The sequence below is a fragment of the Lissotriton helveticus genome, chromosome 8 (assembly GCF_964261635.1).
Source record: "Lissotriton helveticus chromosome 8, aLisHel1.1, whole genome shotgun sequence".
Taxonomy (NCBI): Eukaryota; Metazoa; Chordata; class Amphibia; order Caudata; family Salamandridae; genus Lissotriton; species Lissotriton helveticus.
In genome coordinates this window covers 1501364913-1501387296 of record NC_136069.1, presented here as the reverse complement: position 1 = coordinate 1501387296, position 22384 = coordinate 1501364913, and the positions used below count along the sequence as shown (strand labels likewise).

General features: G+C 43.7%; 1 protein-coding gene across 1 annotated transcript in view; it reads right to left on the bottom strand.

The window, feature by feature from the left end:
• Positions 1 to 20204, bottom strand: part of LOC144773448 (disks large homolog 2-like) — an 843812-nt gene extending 823608 nt beyond the window's left edge. Inside the window, exon 1 of the mRNA XM_078658478.1 lies at positions 19887 to 20204. Within this exon, the coding sequence (XP_078514604.1) occupies positions 19887 to 20204 (318 nt within the window). The remainder of the gene's footprint in view (positions 1 to 19886) is intronic.
• Between the last annotated feature and the right edge of the window lie 2180 nt (positions 20205 to 22384).

Here is a 22384-nt window from a genome sequence, read left to right as displayed (position 1 = left end):
TTTCACTGGCCGAGGCTGCGATCTGAGGAGCCCTGACAAGCGTCTTGTCACTCTTTAGACGTTACATATTCACATCTGTGCACAAGTGTAGTGTAGAACAAGGGATAAAAAGGCTTTTACTAGTAATATTTTCTTTCAATCTTACTTGACCAATTTTCCCGAGCTGACGTGGTGCGGATGGAAAACAGATGTCTCTTTGTATTGGCCGGTGCTTGCCAGCAACATGGAGCTAGCCGTTCATTGGGCGGCAGCAACAATTACTTTTGAATGAATGCAAAATCAAGAAAATGTCGATGCTTGCCCCCCCCCCCACAAAAAATCATTTTTAAAATACACGCAGCCCCGAGGGGCCCGACCACGGAAGTTATTTCAGAATAGCACTCTTTAGAGTTCTTTTTTATCCGTACAGTCAGTGGGATACAATCATTACAGGTTTTTGGACACAATGATCTTTGCCAGTCCATTTAATACAATTCACTCATGACTGCAGGACAGCACAGTCTCAAAAGGCAACAGGCTACACCAGCTGGTAACTACTGACCAATCAGACAACAAGCTGGACCTAGATTTACAATCTGAGAGCTACCATGCACTGAACACGAGCCTGGCAGAGATGCCTCTCAGATGTGATAAGATGGAGGTTAGTAAGAAAGAGCTGAGTAAACTTTCAGAAAAGTCGCTGTGATGATGTTTCAACACGTCATTGTACTTGCTATTCAACAACGGATCCCTTCACCACATAGTTCATGATGGAAAGTTTGTTGTTATATGGACATTAAGGAACCAGACAGACAGGTAGATAGACAGACAGACAGGTAGATAGACAGACAGACAGGTAGATAGACAGACAGACAGGTAGACAGACAGACAGACAGACAGACAGACAGACAGACAAACAGACAGGCAGATAGATAGATAGATAGATAGCCAGTACAATATTACATAAAATGCAATACGAAAGACACTACACATTTTAACAAAACGTTAAAGCAATGCAAGCAAATTACTTAATATCAATTAAAGCTTCAGTGGCTGTCACTACGTGTAAACACATTCACGCGACATTAAGGCATTCACGCTTCTAGTAACAAGCACTGGCACAGCAACTATGCCTGGCCTTTTTTTAATTTATTTTTTTAAATGAAAGTACTTCTTAGTTGCTTGTCAATTTTTAATGTAGTTGCATAGATAAAAGGAGGAGGGAGTGAGTGCATGGATGGGTGGATGGGAAGTGAATACATGGACAGTTGGCTGCATGACTAGCTAAGTGCAAGCATTAAGGAATGGTTAGGAGAGTCCATGTATGGATGAATGAGCGATAAATAAGTGTGCATAGATGAATGATTGGTGAGGATGAGGAGTGTGTGAAGGGGTGACTGATATCAGGGTGCTAGAGGTGCCTGTGACTCGGTTAGTAGCTTCTCTCTGGTTTGTTGCAATGCTGCTACTCAGCCATTCAACTAAACTCATTCGGCAATTCACTCGCTCATCTATTCATACATCAGCACATTGACTTATTCATCCACTCACCCATTCACACAACCACACACACAAACGTGTTATTCAAATAAGAAACACCATTATGTATTTACAATCCAGACCTATCCCTTCCTACGGGTATTCTCGACATGTTGTAACATTTAACAACTTGTCCATCATTTTGGAGATAGTTCTCTTGTTTCAGCATCTGAACAATGAGCTGCAAGTCACATACTCGAACCCTAAGAGGACCAACTCAGCCGTTCCCCAATCCAAAGCGTTGTACAAGAAAAATTGTATGAAATAGTGGTGTATGCTATAAAAAAGTCATCTTAATGTATGAAACAGATGAGAGCAAACATGCACGAGAAACTAGAGCTTCTAACATTGAAAAATGGATTAGGAGCATCTTGTGTTTACTATCTAGAGCACAACAGTTAGATGGTTTCACTTTTGGATGTTGTGATACAATCAAATACCCAAAGCAATCGTGAAAAAAATCCTACGATACATAAACATATGCAATATTATATGTAGGTCCACTCTGGGATGAATGAGCTGAAATTGATTTGTTTGTTGTCTGCAATTTCTTGCTTCTGGCAGTGTGCAAATTATTACCGGAGGGAAGTGAATGAGCACAAAGGACATATTAAAACACAATCATGAGGTGAATGTGTGTCTGAGAGAGAGAGAGAGAGACAGAGAGAGAGAGAGAGAGGGTAGATAAAGAAAGAGAGGGAGAGAAAGAGAGATATGAGATGAGAGAAGGAGAGAGACGGAGAGGGAGTTAGGAAAGGGAAAGGTATAAAGAAGGATAGAGGGAAGAAAGATAAAGAAGAAAAGGAGACAGGGATAAAAATAGAGATAAGTAGTTCCTGTGCTCCATCCGTTTCCCTCTCCGTCAAAAGATGGCAACAATGACTGCGCAGCATCCCGAGCCAGCCGAAGCATCTCTGCAGCCCAGCCCTGCAAGGCGGCTGCTAGCTTTCCTGTGCCGGGAAGGGGCGGGCAGTCTCCCTGCCCCTGGCATTGGAAGGATCTGGAGAGAGCTAATAAATGCTGTGTATGCTGTGGGGAGAAGAGCATATTACAGAGCGGAGAGAGGTTCTGATCTCATCTCCAAAAGCATCGCCGACCAAGCTGCAGAAATCCCAAAGCCCACACTAAAACGTATTCGTGAGAGATATGAATTTCAAACACTGTAACATTAACATGGACATTAGTTATTTTTTGGATAATGCATTTTTTACATTCTTTTTGCAGATTACCTTGGCTCAGGCCTGGAGACTCTGGCCCCATTCGCTCTTAAGAATGTACGGCCAGATTCATCATACTGAAATCGGCTCGCAAAGGGCCAGATTCTGAGAATCTGGCCCTTTGCGAGCGCTATTTTTGCATTTGGGATTCATCATCCCAAATGCAAAAATCGATATACTAGAAATCGCTATACTGCGAAGAATCGCATTTAAGGAATCTCAATTAGAGATTCTTTAAATGCTATTCATGAACCTTTTTAAAATTGCGAAGTTGCAATATGGGGCCGCTATTTACCGCGAAGTGTAACTTCATGGTAAATAGCGAAAACTTTGAAAAATGCACTTTAGTGCATTTTTCTAAGTTGTATGTTACACACACACATGTCCTTTGGACATGTGTGTGCGCAACACCAGTGTACATTTGCATTTCAGGGGTGCTACAGGGTGTCCTTTGGACACCCTGGCACCCTTGAAATCGCTTCCTATGGGCCTTGAGGCCCATAGGAATGAATGGGAAAGCCATTCCTTATTTGCGATTAGCAATTAGCGAATCGCAAATAAGGAAGCAGTAGAAATCGCAAAATAAATTGCGATTTCTACATGCATCCCGTTTTGCTAGTCTTTAATAGCGATTCCTTAATAATCGCTATTAAGGACTCGCAAAAGAGGACAATGATGAATCGGGGGGATAGGCTTTTACATTTGCGTCACTTACACCCTCGTTCAGCTGGGCAGTGAGCTCAGGTCAAGCAGCAATCACAATCCTTGTAAAGGAAAGGCACAAGCAAACCGCAATTTAACCTGTGCTCTACCCTCGGGTAGTTTGGTACAGAGCAGTCACGCCTAACTTAGAGGCAATGTTTAAAGAATTTTGTGCAACACTTCTGTTAGACCTGGCATCCTTGGCATGGTTTTCCTCTGTCTTTTTGCCTCTGCCTCCTGTATTTTTGCTGTGTGTTGGATTTTGTTTTTGCTGGTCTAGATGTTTTGGGCACTTTGCCACTGCTTATCAGTGCCAAAGTGCAAGTGCTCCCTATGTAATTGTGCATATGGATTGGAATTTCCAATGCTGTCTCCACCTCCTGCCGGGAAGCTGTGACCAGAGAGGACAGAACTGGTTTGGACTGAGCACAGAGCCTTTCTGTCACAAGAGAACAAAGAGAAATGCAGTACAAATATTGGGGCCCAGACTCCAGAACTTTAGAGTACTTCTGAACTCAAGAGAAACCTCTGACAAGGAGAAGAGTTGGGAAAGCTAAAGGAGAAGTACTGCCCCTTTGCTTTGTGCTGTCTAGGGTTGGCCTGCAGTGGCTGTTTCTGCCAAGGAAGGGACAAAGACTTTGCTATGTGCTGTGTATCCTGCTTAAAGAAAATCTCCAAGGTCTTGAAATAGAGCTTGCCTTCTGTTCTGACGTCCCAGGTACACCAAGACTTCACCACCAGCTCCCCTGAACTTCCTTGCTGGGAGTTCTGACCTGCCAAGAGGTGCCTGCTCCTGGGTTGGGTCTCTGGAGGTTGTTTCAAAGAAAAAGAGAGGGACCCAACACCAAAGGAGAAGGGTATCAGAAAAGACCTAGGTCAATAAAAAAGACACTTTAGGTCAATCTACAATTACCACATCTCACATGGAACCTCAAATCACCAGTTGTGATAACAGTGGAAGAAGAGACTATATAATCACGAAATAACTCTAGTATAAAAGATATGTTTAATCAATAGTAAATATACAGGTATCTAAATATCGGTGTACATCACAAAAACACACATTTTGTATTTAAAAATATTTATATAGTCCCTATCTGAGCTACATATAGCAATGAAATCACAAAAAGCTAAAAATGACAATGGTCTAATCACACTATTAAAAATCATATAATACTGAAAAGAATTGGGAAACCAGGTAGGAAAAATTATTCCAGATTACAGAAAAGTGCTACTTAATAAGGAATGAATAAATTGTAATCATCTCAAACATTATTTCATGAGTCATATCTAATACAGTTGTTCATTGAGATTTAAAGTAGACTTTTCTTCTCATTACATCGCAACGCGTTTTGGTGGGCACTAATATATGGCCATCACCTTCTTCAGGAAAAGCATATATAGTTCCCAATATCAATTTAAAAAATCTTGACAGATTTCCAGTTTATTTAAATGCAGACATGAATCGTCTCCAATGGCAACCTGCCTAATTATACAGGTGCCGATAATTCCAATACCTCAAGCCAGTAGTGTAGAGAACAGGCTATTCATACGGTGTCCTTTCTCTCAAATCATTGGATCGCAGTCACCTGTAGCCGGCACTATCTATTCCTGGCAGAGTATCGATAGGGCCAGAAGTGTAATGAAGAGTTGGTGTCTGAGGCCCAAGTTTTATACTCTGGTGCCCTAGTTGTGGAAGGTGGGAGAAGCTTCACTACAGTGGCTTTACAGTGCATGGACTTCTCTGCCTCCCCTTGCTCTAAGTTGGCTTTAGTGACCAAGCAGGGTTGTTAAACCTTTTGTGTGAAGGCAGAGCACAGACTTTTCAGTTGCAAGTGGGACTGTGGCCGGCTCCGCCCCTCTTCCATCCTGCCAGCAAGAGGCCGAACTCAGGCACACCTTATCTCCATATTGTGTGACAGTCTGGAAGGAATTCACAAAGTCTGTCTGTCAGCTACACCCAGTCATGTGACCCAAGACAGGCTACAGACACAAAAGGGCTAAGGACAGAAAAATGCCAACTTTCTAAAAGTGCCATATTCAAAATTGTAATAAAAAATCCAACTTTAATATTAAAAAGGGCCTATCATTACAATTTCACAGAGACCAAACAGGATGTAACCACCTTCTCATGATTGAACATTACAACCTATTAAATATAATAAGAAATCCCAATATTATTCTATGGAAGGGGTAGTGGAGAATTGGAGTTTTTCACTACCATGACATGTAAAACTTCAGAGTACATGTCCAATAATTTCAATTACACAGCACCCTGCCCTATTAACTTCCTAGGGCCTACCTTAGGTGTGACTAATATGTTATAAAAGGGGAGTTTAAGGGTTGGCAAAGGGGTTTAAATGCCAAGTCGACATGGCAGTTTAGAGCTGCATTCAGGCTGGAATGGCAGGCCTGGGTCATGTTTTACAGTGATACTTAAGTGGGAGGCACAATAGGTGCTGCAGGACCACCAGTAGCACTTCACTTGCAGGCCCTGAGTACATGTAGTACCACTTTACTAGGGACCTATAAGTCAGTAGGGACCTATAGTTTAATGCCAATTGGGCATAAGCAAATGTTACCATGTTTAGAATCGAGAGCACAAGCACTTAAGCACTGGTTCACAGTGGTAAAACGCACAGAGTGCCAAGACCAACAAATACTAAATCAGCAAAAATAGGAGGCGGAAGGCAAAATGTTTGGGGGTGACCCTGCAGAGAGGGCCAAGTACCACACCTTATTGTAGAGCCTGCTTAAATGAAAATCCCCATACCTTGAAATTGTGTGTTTTTATCAATGATCTTTAAATTAAGTTCTGCTTTTATTATCATAAACTGCACTATGTCCCACCTGACCCATGCCAGCAAATCAGGTTCTGTTCTGGGAAACTTGTGGGTGCTGAGCCTGTCCTTCATACTGGCCCCGCCAACAGCCCGATGCACTCAAAACATTTGTGCTCAGGTTTGACCCTATGCTACGGCCTACGAGCACATATCCTGTTCCTAGTCCCATTCACTTAAAAAAGCTTGACTTGCAATTCAGCCACGTGCACTGAATTCTGCGATCCCACCCAAATCATCTGCACAGAGCAATCAGCCGTATGCAATGGCTTATGGCCTGACCCGGTTACCGAACACCATCCCACAAGCCAGCTGCAGTTAGCCAGTGGGTGCAAGACAGAGCCACAGGTGGACCATGTACCCAGACCCTGAACCACCCAAGCTAGATGTGTTCCATCTCCAGCCACACATAGTCGTTTCTGGGCATGTTTGCTTGGCCAATGAAACAGTGAAAGAAGAGTGTTAAAATGTATCATTTTCCAAAAAGGTTGGCCCTACTTGCCATACTTGCAAGGACTTTGGCAGTTGGCTAGTATGCTAAGCCAAGGACTGGTACTCAGATTAATTGTAAATTCATCGAATGGCACCAAAATAATTATGAAATTAATGCTTTTATTACCCATGTAACTATGACTCAACTTGAAACTAACACTAGAGTTAATATGGTGACTCTCTCTCAAATTTTATACAGATTCCACTAATGGCACCAGAGCTACTGGCAAATAAATCTTGTGTAGTCATACCTGACTTAATACTTACCTAGTGCTGGAGCTTTAACCTCATAGGAGCGTCGAACGTTCAGCGCCCAGTGCTGAACGTTCGAAGAACGAATGCTAGCCCGTCGGCCAACGGTCGTGCGCAGCACTGGCAAGGTAGTGCTCGTGACGACCGTTGGCCGACGGCAGCACTTAAGGGGTTAAAACAAATCTAAAATAGGTTGTTCAATTACATGTATCTCTTTAGTCCGTTAGCGCACCCACATAAACAATAGTATTTTTTGTCTATTCTGCGCTATGTCCTGGTGTAAACCCTGCATTAACATCTGACTGCAGCCTAAAGATATACTGAAAATTGTGGAGGATAGTTAATTGTTTCACAGATTTGCTCCTTATCTTTGTAGCATTTCCCAAATAACTAACATGAATCCCACTAATGAAGGAAATGTTGCCCTGAATATCTGGAGACTGGCAATATCATGTGTGAGGTTTGCTAAAGAAAGTAGTCTGCACAATCGATTGTGTAATTTTAATACAGATTACAAAAAAGTGGCAGAATCACTGCCCATCATGTACTGTTTATTTGATGACAAATATTAAACAAAGGACGATATCAAAAGTGTTGGAAATGTCTCTTTCTAGGGTGCTTTCCCTTGTCTTTTTCCTTTTCCTTCATAGTTTTCCGCTGCCCTGGATGCTAGCCTTAGGACTATGAGCTCGTTTGACACTGCCATTCAGTGCGAAAGAGCTGTGCTCATCTTATACATGACTGGCTAATTCGAGTTAGCTGTAACTCCCTTGTCAAGTGGTAAGACATATAGCCAGGGCATGTATCTTGAATACTCCTGCATGGGCCTGCAGCACTGGTTGTGCATCCACGGAGGCAGCTCACTGATTGTGCCACAGGTTTGCCCTGGTGGGGCCAGTGTAAACAGGCTACTGTTACTCGGTTTGGCATTTAAAAACCTGTGTGCCAAGGTTCTGCAGGCCTCTTGCTATCTTGGAGTTCTCCTTGGTGACACAGTGTGGTGGTGGGAAGAAGTAGGGCATGTGCGTTAGGTGCAAGGGTCATGAATGGCACCGGGTGGTGTGTTCAGTATGACAGTGACCGCTTCTTGCATTGCATTAGCATGGGAGAATGTAGGGAAAGGCTACTGAGCAGTCTTTCCTACGGGCAAAGTAGTAGCAGTTCAGTGTTAGATATTGATGAGTTAGTAATGGTAAATCCTCACCGATAGAGTGAGAGGATCTGACATAATGTGTGGGGAAATGTCTCTTTTGGGAAAGTGGACAATTCGATGCTCATGCCGCTGTGTGCCTGTCGGCCTGTCTCCAATTCACATCTGGGTGCTAGGGGTCAGCTACATCTGTGCATTCCTGATTAAAGGCCATAAACTAGGGGCTCAATGGAATCTGTGGACCTCTGATTCTGGGGGCCTTTCTGGGATGTTTACATGGGGGTGGAATTGACACCTGCATTCCAAGGAGCAGGGTCTTGACCCCACTAAAGATAGTGATCTAAACCTCCTGGGGTAGGATGGCAGACAGCAAATATTTTGGAGAGAGCTTATGCATTTCAAAGGTGACCTCTTGAAGTGATTGCATCTTCAAAGGCCATTGTGGGTATAACTACTCGGAGTCTGGCCTCGGCAGCCAGAGAAACTTTTAAATTTGGAACCATACTACGCTGGTCTGACTCAGGGACAGCAACACTAGAAATAATTAGGTTAGGAGGGACTGCAAGTGGACTATCCACAGACTTGTGGTGGCCTAGAGCTTGTAGCGCATCAGGAAGGGGACTATCACTTGGTGGATTTTGCCTTGCCGTTGTTGGCCTGAAGCTAAGTGCCAACTTTGGTCTCCCGGGTTCCTGAAGTACTTGACTGATCTGTATGAAACTTGAGATGCAAGCACTGGGATTAACCTGGTAACTGTTTTCCAAAAATTATGCAGATGTGTTCATGTGCAGCCAATGTTATTAGCAAATTACCAATATTTTGACCCTCTTATCCCCTTAACCCGTTGACAGCAGCGCGAATTCCGCCATGGTGCGGGTGATGTAATGAGTGGGCGTGTTTCGGACGGCACCCGGCCGTCCTTCGCACACGCCCACTGTGACGTCGGTTGGCCGGGGGCCGTCCAATGCACCAAACGGGTTAAACCGTCCACCGTGAAGGATAAGCTCAAAGCTTCAGATGTCAGCACTTAGAAGCAAATTAATTCTTTTCTTGCTCTCCTCACCTTTTAACTTTGCCCCCTCTCTTCAGATTATGAAAAACTTGACATACCTTGAAATTCCGTGAGTAACAAAAACATGCAAAGTAACTTCCAAATTCTTTGCAGATCTGTCAAATGGTTCAACATTGAAATGTCTTTTTGAACTGTCCATAATTATCCCTTCAAATCTGCCTGGTAACTTTTGTAACACAAATGTCTCATCAACAAATGAATGGCTTAACCCCTTCGCTGCGGGGGTTATTTCCCCGCTGTGCTGGGGGGGAGGGGGGCGCGCACAGCGCCCCCATGCTCATGATGAGCTCAGCTCTTCATGAGCTACGGCGCTCCGGTGCTCATGACGAGCTGAGCTCGTCACAGGTGTATTGACTCCCGTGGAACGCTCAGCACAGCAGGGGAATTCTCCCCGCACCTGAGCGCTCCACGGGCCATGACGAGCTGAGCTCGTCATGAGCACCGGAGCGCCGTGGCTCATGACGAGCTCAGCTCGTCATGAGCTTGGAAGAGGTTAAACCAGATCACCTATTTTTATAGGTGTTCAAGTTTTCTGCCAAACTCAGCAGTTTTTGATGTAGCGGACAGCTAATATTCTTTAATACATCTTGCTTGGAAAGCACTTACTTTCTGATCCCATGTAACATTTCACTCAAGATAAATTTGAACAAAACTTTAAAAACCTAGAAACCATATTTCATGGCGATTTGTAAACAATACGAAAGTTTTTGGGTAATGCGAAAGTCTTTTTCAATTAAACATATGATTTAACCATACATGAGGAGTCATTATTGCAGACTATAAAATATGTAAAAATAATAATTTCATTCAATTGTTTGAATAGCAAACAATCGTAAGTTTATCTTTGTGAATCAGGCCATTAGTGTGGAAAGCAATGTATGCCACAGATGCCACTTTAGATATCTACTACTCTTCACCACCCCCTCTTCAATACCTCCACTGCAGCGGCGACTGGCACAGGTAAGCGTGGTGGGGCGGGGTGGAGCAGGCCATGGCGGGGGGGTTGGGGAGTCGAGAGACGATGGAATAGGTATTATTTCTTTTATTTCATTATACCTATTCTGTCGTCTGCCGACTTACCCTCCTCCCACCCCGCCCCGCCCCACCACATTTACCTATGCGGTCCGCTGCTGCTCTCACTGTCCTTTTCCACCACCTGCTATTATGCCCACTCACTACTACCAACTCCCGATGAGTGGCATGGTGCAGAGTGGCTTGCTGGAAGCTGCTCTCCTTTACCCGTCCACCGTGATGAATAAGCTCAAAACTTCAGATGTCAGCACTTAAAAGCAGAGGAATACTTTTTTGGCCTCCTCCACTGCTGACATCTGAATTTTTGAGCTCGTCCATCATGGTGAGCAGTTAAAGGGGAACACTTTCCAGCAAGCCACTCTGCACCACACCATTCTTCAGGACCGCCACTCTCCTCCACCTCTATTCTCCTCCTCCTCCACTCTTAATACTTTCTCTGATAAGTGAGAGCCTGCTTTGTGTTCCTTGCTGCAGTCTCAACTCTGATTCCCACCACCAGCAAAGTCTAGGTTACTTACCAGCAGTCCACATTCCTCGGGCTCCCAGTGATAGAAGGGCTGTAAAAGGTGACACAAATACTGTGAAGAGGAAATAGGGTGTGGTGATTATGCTAAGTGATACCAGCTTGTCCACCCCCCGATACCACCTTATCCACCCCCCCACCTACAGCTGTCAGTTTAATAATATTTATATGCTTTGTATAAGACTTTATATCAACATTCTGTTTTATTTAAGTGCTTTAAATAATTGGTGTTACAGTTATCTGATTGAATATAAATAATACCGATACATATTTTATAGCCAGCAACAATTACTCCTTATGTATGGTTAAATCATATTTTCCATTGAAAATTAACAAATCCAATGCCAATTAATTTGCTTTGTCTGTGCTTGTTTTCATTGGCGCGTGCATCTTTCTGGCATGCCAAGACACATGGATGCACTTGCATCGTGTCACATATGTGTGCAAGCATCATGCCGCATATGCGAGTGTGTGCTTGCACGGTGGCTGCCTTGGGGCCCAACGGGGAGGGGGGGGGGGGGGAAACAGCACCGACCACAGACTCAATTTAAGGTGTGACAAAGGCCATTTTATTGGAAGCAGGTGCACCTTACACAAACAGAAAACCCTTGGCCTGTGCAAAACTAAACCTCACTAAGTATATGGTTTCCTAACACACCCCTCACCCCCTCCCCTAAAATGGTTCCCCCCAATCAACAAACATGAAACAATTTCCAAACCTCAACTTAGCCTCTCTATCTTACTAAATAACTTGTTATACTTAACACCCCCCCTTTGATAAGCCAGCCAGATCTCTTACAACTCCCCCCATAACTTAGACAGAAACGCCCCGGATATCTTAATAGCACACCAGCTCCTGTTCCAGCGACACGACTAATAATCCCCAAACAAAACCCTCCTCAGTGCACCGGCTCCCAAAAAAAACCCTCCAGCAAATCCCGACTCACATCAACCCAACATCCGAACCACATAGCGCTACGCCAAACTGCCCCACTCCCCCCCACTACCACCAGAAAAACGGCCACATACAAGGGTGGGAGGGAGGGAAAGCCATTCTACCATCTCAAAACTCCCCCCTGCCATGTCACTGCCACCGAAATGGTGGCTTGTGACACAAAATGGCCGGCTTTATTACAGCCAGCCCAACCACTAGCCCAAACCAGCCCAAGACCAGCCCAAACCTCCTGACAGCCCAAAACCAGCCCAACGTACGGTGCTGGTCATCTTCCCCCCTTCCCCCGGCCCCAAAACTCCCCAGGGGTAGCAGGCCTCCCTCCGGTCGGCTGCACCAAAGCCCCAAAGCCCTATTGTGTCCATCTCGTAAACCATTCCATGATGACAGCCATGTGCAGACACCTACAGCCGCATCAACAGCTGGTGGACATTTTTTACTTTCGTGTTTCCACATGGTTAACAATCATGCCACAGTGGTAAAGTAAAAATAAAAAAAGAACATAGGTGCAGTTATTAGGAAAGTCGGCGGCAAGGCACAACTTTGCAGCTGCAAGGCGCTTGAACAAAAAAGTATTAAAAAAATAAAGCAAGATGGATTGGTGGGTCACTGCAGCGGATGGCCATGGGTGGCTTGGGGTGGTTAGGACCTAGAGAGAACAAAACAAGTGGCCCACTCATATAAAAATAGTAATAAAAGTTAAAGACAATTGGTGTGAGAAATACTTTTCAAAAGTGTTCCTATCTATGAAATCTCATGGGCTGTTCTAAGCAGCCTTATTAGTCAATGCCAAACACCAGCTGAACGACAATAGACACTGGCAGAAGGGGGATGCCCAAATGCCCCTTTCTGTATGTTTGCTCTATGTGGTGTGTGTGCTTTGAGATGACATCTCAACAGACACCTTAACCTGTCTGCAGATGAAATCCAAAACTGACCTATACGAAGCGAGGATCTACTTTCATGCGAAGGTTGATGAAATTTCTAAGAAACCTATTGCAGAAGAGTAGAAATTCTTCTGAAAGTAAAAATGGGAAATGTTGCTTGTGTTTCACCCCAAATTATTTTGATCACACCCGTGACTGATGTAAATAAGAACTGAGATTAAGAACCTAAGATGGAGAGCTCAAGCACTTGATCAATTTCATATAGATTCAATAAACGGTGCTATAGTTTATAGTAAATGAAGAAGTTAATGTGATCAAAAGTTATTAGAGGGGGTTTCACCTGGGAATGCCATTAATAGAAGCCTGACACAAAAAATGGGTTGAACAAAAGTATAGAAACCTTAGTATGACCAAAGTGAATGGGTCATTGTGGAGGCTTTTATTGGTTCAGTGTATATTTCTTAAGCCGTTATGCAGTTATACAAAAAAAACATAACCATTTGGGAATGCAAACATTACACCTTTTTTCATTAATATTCACAAACATTGCCCCTTCCTATTTTCAACTGAGCATCTTTCATGCCCTTTGGTCAAAATAAATCCGCCGGAAGGAGTTTAGACACTTGCATTGTGGGATTTGTCGTAATAGAGCATATGGAGATCCAGGGATGCACTATGCATTAGCTGGCAGGGTTAAAACTATACATACTTTCGGCAGTTCTCACCCCTGCTTGCATAACAATACATCCTGGTTTGGCCAGAGGGCCTGAGTATGAAAACCGACTTTTCTTGGCCTTGGCAAGCTGCTGGGTGGCCTACCTAGGGTCTATCTTAATGAATCCCCCTGTCACTCATGGGTGGTGGGTTTATGATTCCATCACCCTCAATCGTGCCAAAGAGTGGGCAGAGATTAACAAGCCCCTCGCCTTGCCCATGGGTTGGAAAAATTAGATTTCCACCATGGCTCCGGATTTACCACACACACTCTGCCTTGCCCAGGGGCCTAGGATTGCTATAAAACCCCAAGCCTCCACACCGTGCCCAAAAGGTGGGTGTTGCCCAAGTAAGGGTATTTTCAGGAGCCATCCTTGTCCAAGTGTGTGGAGATAGCCATCATATAAACCCAGTGCCCAAGGGCATGAGCAATTTCATTGCCACATCTCCACCACACCCTCTCTGCCATTCCCAGGTTGCGGGGGTAGGTTTAGTGCCACCTTCTCCTTCCTTGTGCAAGTGTAGGGGATTTCCACCACTCCTGGGGGTGGGAGGGGGGTGAGTGCCAATTTATGCAGCTCAACCTCTTTCGAGTACTGGTGAAGTGGGGGAGTTTGTGTAATGGCCTTCCTCCTGTCTTGCCCATGGTGGAAAACATAACAGCCAGTGCAGATAACAGATATGCCTGCGTTTTGTTTGTAAATGCCAACAGGGTGCTTGGGAAGTTCACAGCTGCTTCTGTGCAGTGTGGCCCATATTGTTTGGAATTCTAAGAAGGTTGTTAGCGCCCTGCTGCCAAACTCTTCTACTGAAAATTTGGCAGCCACCCTATTTTCTTTTAGATTGTTTAGCATTAAGGCACAAATACATGAATGCAATACAGAACCTCCCGATCAAGCCAGGGGTCTAATAAACCTTGCTGCCCTTGGGCAAGATGGTTGGATGGAGAGCATTACATCTGCCCTCTTTGGATGGGCAGTTAAAAATATCCCTCCCTTCCTTGGGCTAAAGTAGCAAGGGGGAGCAAAATAAATCCTCCACGCTTCAGTAAGGCAGTAGCGAATAATATGCACCCTTCTGCACAAGTGGTGCCTACAGTGGGGTAATAATACCCGCCTGTGGCTAACCGGGGGTAGGGATGCTTAATACCCTTAATCCCCTTATTGCCCTAGTGCTAAGACTGCATTTTCTTTTAGTATCTCCCATTGTTCACAAACACAAGGAAACATATTTTAAATACATATCATTTCTAAATACAATATGGATGTGTCTCGTTCTGTGATGTAATGAGAAAAAAACAATGCATGTAAGAATATTGATATAATTTATTTTAAAGCTCACACTGCCTAGCCTACCTGTCTCAGTTAAGCACAAACCTGACCCTCACAGACAAGTCAAAAAGCAAGTCACCATAGGTAAAGAGTAGAGAGCATAAAGGTAAGAATGCAGCCCACGTGCACCTTCCCAGATGGGAATAAACAAGAGAGACAGTCACAATGTGCCTGCTGAGCATGACTAGACAGACAGATTGGGAATGAACAGCAGACCTGACCTCTAATGTCCATACCATCATTGAGCTTATCCAATGCAGCTTTGCGATAAAGTAGTCCAATAAAACCATATTGCAAGAGTTACTCAACAGTTACCTGGAGTATATTGCCACCACAATGCAGAATCTGTGCTGTAACCTGGACACAGAAGCCTTATAAGAGATTTCAAGGAGGTTGTTGTCAGTGGTAAACTATTTCAGTTCAGTGGCTACACAGCGCTTCATGACCTTGGTCAGGTAGTGAAGACCCAACTTAGGGAGAAGGTTGGTGAAATTATACATATAGCAAAAGACACACAAACGATGGACGGAATATGGAGCAAATCAAACATTCACACCCAGTCAAGAGATCTGGGTTAAATCCGTTGTTCTTTTGTTCACCATGCTACCCCATATTAGACCAAGCCATATGCAAATCAGTTTTGACACTTCTCCTCGTGGGAACAGTCCAGCCCAAACTGCAAAGCCAGATCCTCCCTGGACCAGAAATAAGCATACTGGGACCGGTTTCGGGGTATCATCCCTCATCAGTCAGGCTAGCTTGGAAATAGTGGCACAGTGAGCCCGGGACCTACGTCTGGGCATACCCGGTGCACTTAGGACAAGAAAGCATAAGACATACAAATGATGGAGGGAATGTGGAACAAATCAAACATTCACACCCAGGCAAGAGATCTGTGTTAAATCCATTGTTCTTTTACTCACCCCGCCACCCCAGTGTAGACCCACCCATATGCAAATCAGCCTTGACCCTGCTCCTCATGGAAACAGTCCAGCCCGAACTGCCAGCCTGAAGACGGATTTGCATATGCTGGGTCCAAATTGGGGTGACATAGTGAGCAAAAGAACGATGGATTTAACACAGATCTCTTGACTGAGGTGACTGTTTGATTGATTCAGCATTCAGTCTATCATTTGTTGCTGCAGAAATTATCCAGACAGCAGGATCTTTTTATGGGGGGGATTAACTTAGCCAGTCTTGTAACAGCCTCGGACATAGCCCTAGGCTAGCAAATGTTGACCTAATGTGTCCAAAAGGGAGAGATGTGGTGTTTTGTTTTTAGCAATATTGGGTTTTGGTTTGTGGAGTAACTGGAGGTTTGAAGACAGAGAAACCTCTTGAAATGCAAGGGCACGTATGAGGATTTGCTGCTTAATAAAGCTGAGGTATGTAATGCATACACATTCTCTGGGGCTGCTGTGTGGTCAAAAACAATTAGGCAGAAAAATGTACTTTGTGAATAGCACCCTGAGGCACGAATCTACGTACAAGAAATTAGGATAATATACAAATGGCCTGATGAAGGTGTAGGGAATGAAAAGCAGGCAAGTAATTGTCTTTAATCCAAAATGCAAAATAATCTCCATTGAGATAAAGTGAGCAAGTGAAAATTGACCGATTAAAGTAATTACTGTGTTTGTGCAATGCTCAGCATGGTAAGTCATATAATTTTTAACATTTCTAGCATGGGTGTGTCCCACCCACCCCTTGAATATCCTATCAACATTATTGAAGGACCTCAACATCGAAGACAGAATATCGAGGTACAAAATATTGACAGGTAAGCAAGTCTATATTTGCTATACCTATCCACACATATGTATCTACGTGGTACATATATCTTAAAGGTATGTACATGAGGAGTTAGGGATAGTAAATCTATACTTTCCTATATGCACTTACCTTTCAATATTTTGCCCCTCGATATTCTGTCCTCGATATTAGTATGCCTCAATTTTATTGGTGTTGAAATTCCAAAGTACAATCCCAGCATGTCAAACAATATTGTCCAGAGCCTGCCGCCCTGCTGGCTGGTATTAGTATAACATAGTCTCTAGTCTAAGTCTGCTTTGTCTTCTTTAAAAGATGTGATTCAGCAGTGTCAGATACACCATTCTACTCAGTCCATGAAGAAGACCGATGTGTGAGGGTGTCGGTGTACTTAAAGCACATTGGTTAATATATATGTAGCCAGGGTTCATGCACTCACACGACACATGTCAAGTGAGGGACAGTGGCGAAACTAGACCTTTTACCGCCTCCTGCATTCGCCGCCCCACGACAGCCGCAGGTAAGAGCGGATGTAAATGGGGGGAGGGGGCAGGTGATTCCTGTATTTACTGCCTTGCTATGGCTGCAGGTAAGAGCAGGGGGGTGTCGCCCCAAAACTTGTGCCGTCGGGGATGGACCACCCCCCTTGCTACACCACTGGTGAGGCAAGCCACCCACAGAGCAACTAACTCTTGTGGCGATACCTCTGGCCAACTCTACGCACTATAGTCAGTGGGGGGATCTACTAACTACTAAAACACACCTATAGTAAACAACAACCGAAGAACAAATTTACCACTGAGATTACAGTGCATAAACCAGTCTATGTCAAAATACTCGAAAGCAAGGCAAAAAGACACCTGACCTCAATGACGTTGAACATAGGATGCATGCTATAGTACAGTACATAACAAAAGAAAATTCTGAAAACATATGGCTCCTCTAGGGCTCGTCTTTTAAATAACATGGCTTGCCGTAAATATCGTAATACAAAGTACAATTAGTTAACATTAGCATTTCACTTTGTTACCATGGTCAATAGTAATAGCTTCCATTTATAATGGCAGAAAAGTAACTCTTCACTGCAGTTTTTGGTTGTTCTAATATATATATATATCTGTATATTTGATAATGTCAACATGCACCGACCTGATGTATATTATATGCTGATTACAACTACAATCAATTCATTTGTCACAATGCTAAAAGAAGAATATGTCAAATACACAAGAAGATAGCAAATTAAAATGTGTCACCATTTTTCATATTATCAAGTATGGCATCTTTCAGGAACACATTTAAATACACTCCTAGGTAGCTAGATCTTGGAATACATGTAAAGACAACTAACTATAAAACAAAGTAAAAACATCTGATTAATACAAATAACACACACACATATATGTAAGGAGTTAAGGAACAAACAATGTATACATTTTCCAAGCTTTTGGCCAAACATAATATTTTTATAGAAAATAATGCACATTTATACATTTAACTCTGTAATCCCTGCATAAATCCATGTTTCTGATTTCTTATATATTCAGTAACTAGAGGCTCACACAGTCACTGATTATGGAGAAAAGACGTTGGAATTCGACTATTATAAGTTATTACTGTCAAGTTCTGAGGTCACAGTGCCTGCTGTCAGAGCCAGTAGCCGAGGTAAAAGGCGGGTCAGGTCACTGAGCATAATAGAAGAATGTTGCTTTGCTTTCTTCTTCTCTATTTTAATAGCTTACAATGACAAGAATATGTTTATTTTTTGCAATTCTCAGATAGAGGAAAGCTAGAATCAATCTGCATGTTTCTATGCATTCCGTGCTATTTCTACTTTTTTTTTAACTGACTTCTATTGGAATATTTCTAATTTATCTTTGCAACTAATATCTAACAGGTTTTGATGTGTTTAATTTTGCACTAGAGGTTTAATTTTTATTTTTTGTGTTACAAACATGCTTGCTGTTTCATATGAAAGAGCTATCAATCATGGTTTTAAGTGGTTTGTGGGAAAGGAGATGTGTGGGGGCCATGTATTATATGGGCTAAAGTACCCCCTGGTGTATATAATAAGGATATTGAAGTCGCCTCAGAGTTACATAACATTATAAAGGAAAAATTGTGATGGAACTCCTCAGTGACTTGCAATATCCTTATAATGTAGAGCAGGGAGGGTGCTAAATCCCCTATATGTCAATCAAAGGCCCCCTGGATATCATGGATTTGGTGTCTAGACTAAATCTAACTACTTAAGAAATTATGGTTCTCATTTAATGAAAACCAATAACTAAAATGTTCACGTTGCCTAGTCTTAGCGTAATGACTGTGAACTAACAACAACCAGATCTAAAAATGAAAGGATGCTCAGAAGTGATGCAAAATGCTTTGCCTAAGCAGTAATATTGCTGCAGGTGTTTAGCAAGCCTCTTCAACATTGCAACACTTTATTCAGCTCACAAAGCACACACTATTCCATGATGTACATCTTCGATTAAAAATGCATTTGCTGCTTTTTAGGACACTGATAAACGTTTCAAAATGGAACCAAGCACATTAAATCATAATGTGAGACAGCGAAAATAAGTTCTGTTTTCAAAAATGATGCCTTAACGCTCTGACTTTCTCCACTTTTACATGACCTTCAAATAGATATCGACCTTCAGACATATGCTCTCCTTTAATTTGGTCTGCCAGGTTGGGGTTTAAGTGCTGTAAAATGCATCATTTTACATTAACACTAATTGCTTTAGGGAAAGAGAGTTCTAGATTCAAGCACTTTCACATCTCTTCTAAGTGACTGAGTGAGCAATGCTACTTTTTATTTTTGGTAAACTCTACTTTTCATACCATGTAATCGAGTGCATTATTTTAGCATATTTTAAGGAAAGGTGTGCATTTTAAAGTAAGCAATATTATTACAATTTTAACAGACACAGCTAAGAAATAAGATCAGAAAGGAGAGATATTCTTTTTACTAAGGAACTGGCAAGTGACTGACATTTGTAGGCAATCAGTCCTCGATAAAGAAAGGTGAGGGGTTCACCTGGCTGCTGTAGTTATATTTGCCCAATCTGCAAGCCATGCATTTGAATACTTGTGGTTTTGTTCAAAATCTGGTATTTACAGCGGTAAACCTAAGCTACATAAACAGTAAATACTGAATCAAAATACTTCAGGTTGGAGAAAAAAAATGCTGTGCTTCTTTAACAAACTCACATGACCTAAACACTATAGTGTTTCCTTATACAGAACCTAGATTTGAAATGCAGAGAATGCAATGCTTAATTTTTACAAAAGTCAATGTCTTCTTGTGCATAACACTGTAATATTAATGAAGCATAAAAAATAAATACACAAGTTTTCATAAATCATGCAAACCTTCATGGTTAAAGTTTGTTAGGATCCACCAAAAATGCATTTACCGCCGGTCTCACCTGTAGTGTGCCGTACCAGCCATGGGGGCAGTTGCACTCTGACCACCACTCCGCTGTGACCCTATTGTTCTTCATTGTCGTTTTGCTGGGGCTCCTCCTCACACCGTCCCACAAAGCGATAAACTTAGCCTTACTATGTGCTGGTCCCATAATCCCGGAAGAAGGCAAGGTCTGAGTATTATAGTAAGTGCCTTGGGGGCTCTGGTGCCAGCCGCAGGCGCAGTGGGCATCCCGCGTCAGCGTGGACACGGTCCGGCCACCGTCCATCCCCTGTGCACCCCGGCAGCAGCTTGGATGCTTAGTCAGATATGCATTCATGGCACAGTCGCTGCCTCTGTACTTCCTTGATCAACGCTCTCTCCTCTTCCCGGCAGATGTGAAGTCCCTTCCCGTGGAGCCGCTAGCAGCTCCGACAGCTGTTACACACAGTGCACTGTGGGAGCTGGCAGAGCTGTGCTGCTCAGCATTATCTGCTGGCTGGTAGCTCTTCGTCAATAGATGACTCAACTCGCACAGCAACTTGACAGCATCCTTGCTCCAGGCAGAAGCAATCAATGCCATGCACATCTGGGCCACCAGGCTGGGCAGTGATGCAAACCCCCTTCTGTAACTGTAGCATTACAGTGCTGTTATTGTTGTTGTAGGTAATTTGTAACACACTCCTGCCGCGGCAAGGTGGCTTCACAGTTTGCAAAATCCTACAGTAATCCCTTAATGTAGCACAACCTGCTACAGCAGAGATAACCTGCAAAGCATATCTGTGCTATAGGCGAGACAGCATTGCACATTTCCCTACAAACCTAAGTATACTAATTTTAACTGTAAGACTTAAAAAAACACACAATTCTATAATTAGCCAGGGCATACAAAATAGGCGAGACCTCGGTAAAACACACGGAGGCAGCAGTAATAACTATTTTAAAATAACGATTTTTAATTATTTATAATTATATATTTAATAATAATAAATTATTAAATATATATAAAAAAATATAAAAAAATAATAAATTAAAATCACTGCATTTCTAGACCACATGTGATCTCAATCAGTGATACTTATAAAGATAATAGAGTGAGTGAAACCTCTGGATTCAAATCTATATCCTTCAAGTCACACAAATGAAAAGGGGGGCCCTCGGCCCCCCCGCACGCATGGCGGCGCGGCGACCGCCTCACCTCCTCTCCCCTCGGGTCCTTCGACGGTGGGGGCGTGCCCTGGGGGCGCGGCCCACCGCCGATTGGCCGGCGCCCCTCCTGACCCGGATTCAATGTACTGGTTCCGGGTCGGGGGGGGCGGGCGTTAGGAGGGGCCACCCGGCCCCTCGGGAATAAGAGGTAGGGAGCGCCCAGGAGACCCCCTTGTCCCTGGACGCTCCCTCGCTGAACGTTGTGCCCCGCGTTCGGGGCTTCTTTGTTATTAGTGATTTCTCTTGTTTGTTTTTCAGGTGTGCGGAGAAGAGCGTGGAGCAGAGCGGGATTGCCGAGCACGAATCGCCGGAGTCGCTGTGTTGGGCCAGCTGCGTCATTCGGGCGGAGAACGCGGCGTTTCATTGATTTTCGCTTTCTTTCAGCGTGGTGGAGCAGGGGACGAGACGAGCGTGCATCTCGCAGGTTGAGCTGGACGGATTGGACTGCCGAAGCGGGTGAGGAGGCGCGCCGCAGCCGCAGGGATCGGCCAAGGGAGCGTGGTGCGGCCCGTGGTAGAGGCCTTTGAGGTATTGCGGGGGGACGGGGGTAACAGGGATTAAGGCGCTGTCTGGACAAGCGCGCCGGTTGGGGAAGGGGGATCGGGAGCGGGCAATTGCCTCGCACTCTGTGGCACTCTGTGGCCAATCGAACAAAGACCTTGCTTCCTTTCCTTTCCTGGCGCGCATTCACGCTCGCGCTTACTTTAACAAAGACCTTGCTTCCTGTCCCGATTTGGCGCGCATTCACGCTCGCGCTTAAACAAGAAAAAAAAAAAAAAGAAGCTTGCTTCCTTCATTATTTGGCGCGCATTCACGCGCATCGGTGGCATTACGTATAACAAGAGACAGCTGTGTGTTTCAGGGGATTAGACAATTGTTTGAGCGCGCAGTCTCGCGCATTCTCACTGGCGCATAAGCAAAGTAAAGCAGGGTCCAACAGGGTAGCACCTGGATGGGAGACCCCATGTAAAAATTGCACAGTTGATACGATCTCCGCGCCTGCATGACTTTTCTTAATAAGTAAATGAGGTTCATGATTGAAAACAAGTGTTTATTGTGGGGAAAAGTGGGGGATCTTAGTAACTGAGTGATTGTTGGTTTATATCATTACACTAAGTGTACAGTATAATGCAGTTACAGGGGCAGTATTTGCCTGGTCTGGTTTAGGAGGGATATTGTGAATTGGGCAGATATAATTGCGGTGTGGTACGAATTATTAAGCGACTGGACCAAAAAAAAAACGCTGTCTGGCTTTATTGCACGGTATTAATTGTTGTTTCAATTCCAGGCAACCTTAACTGCATTATTGGC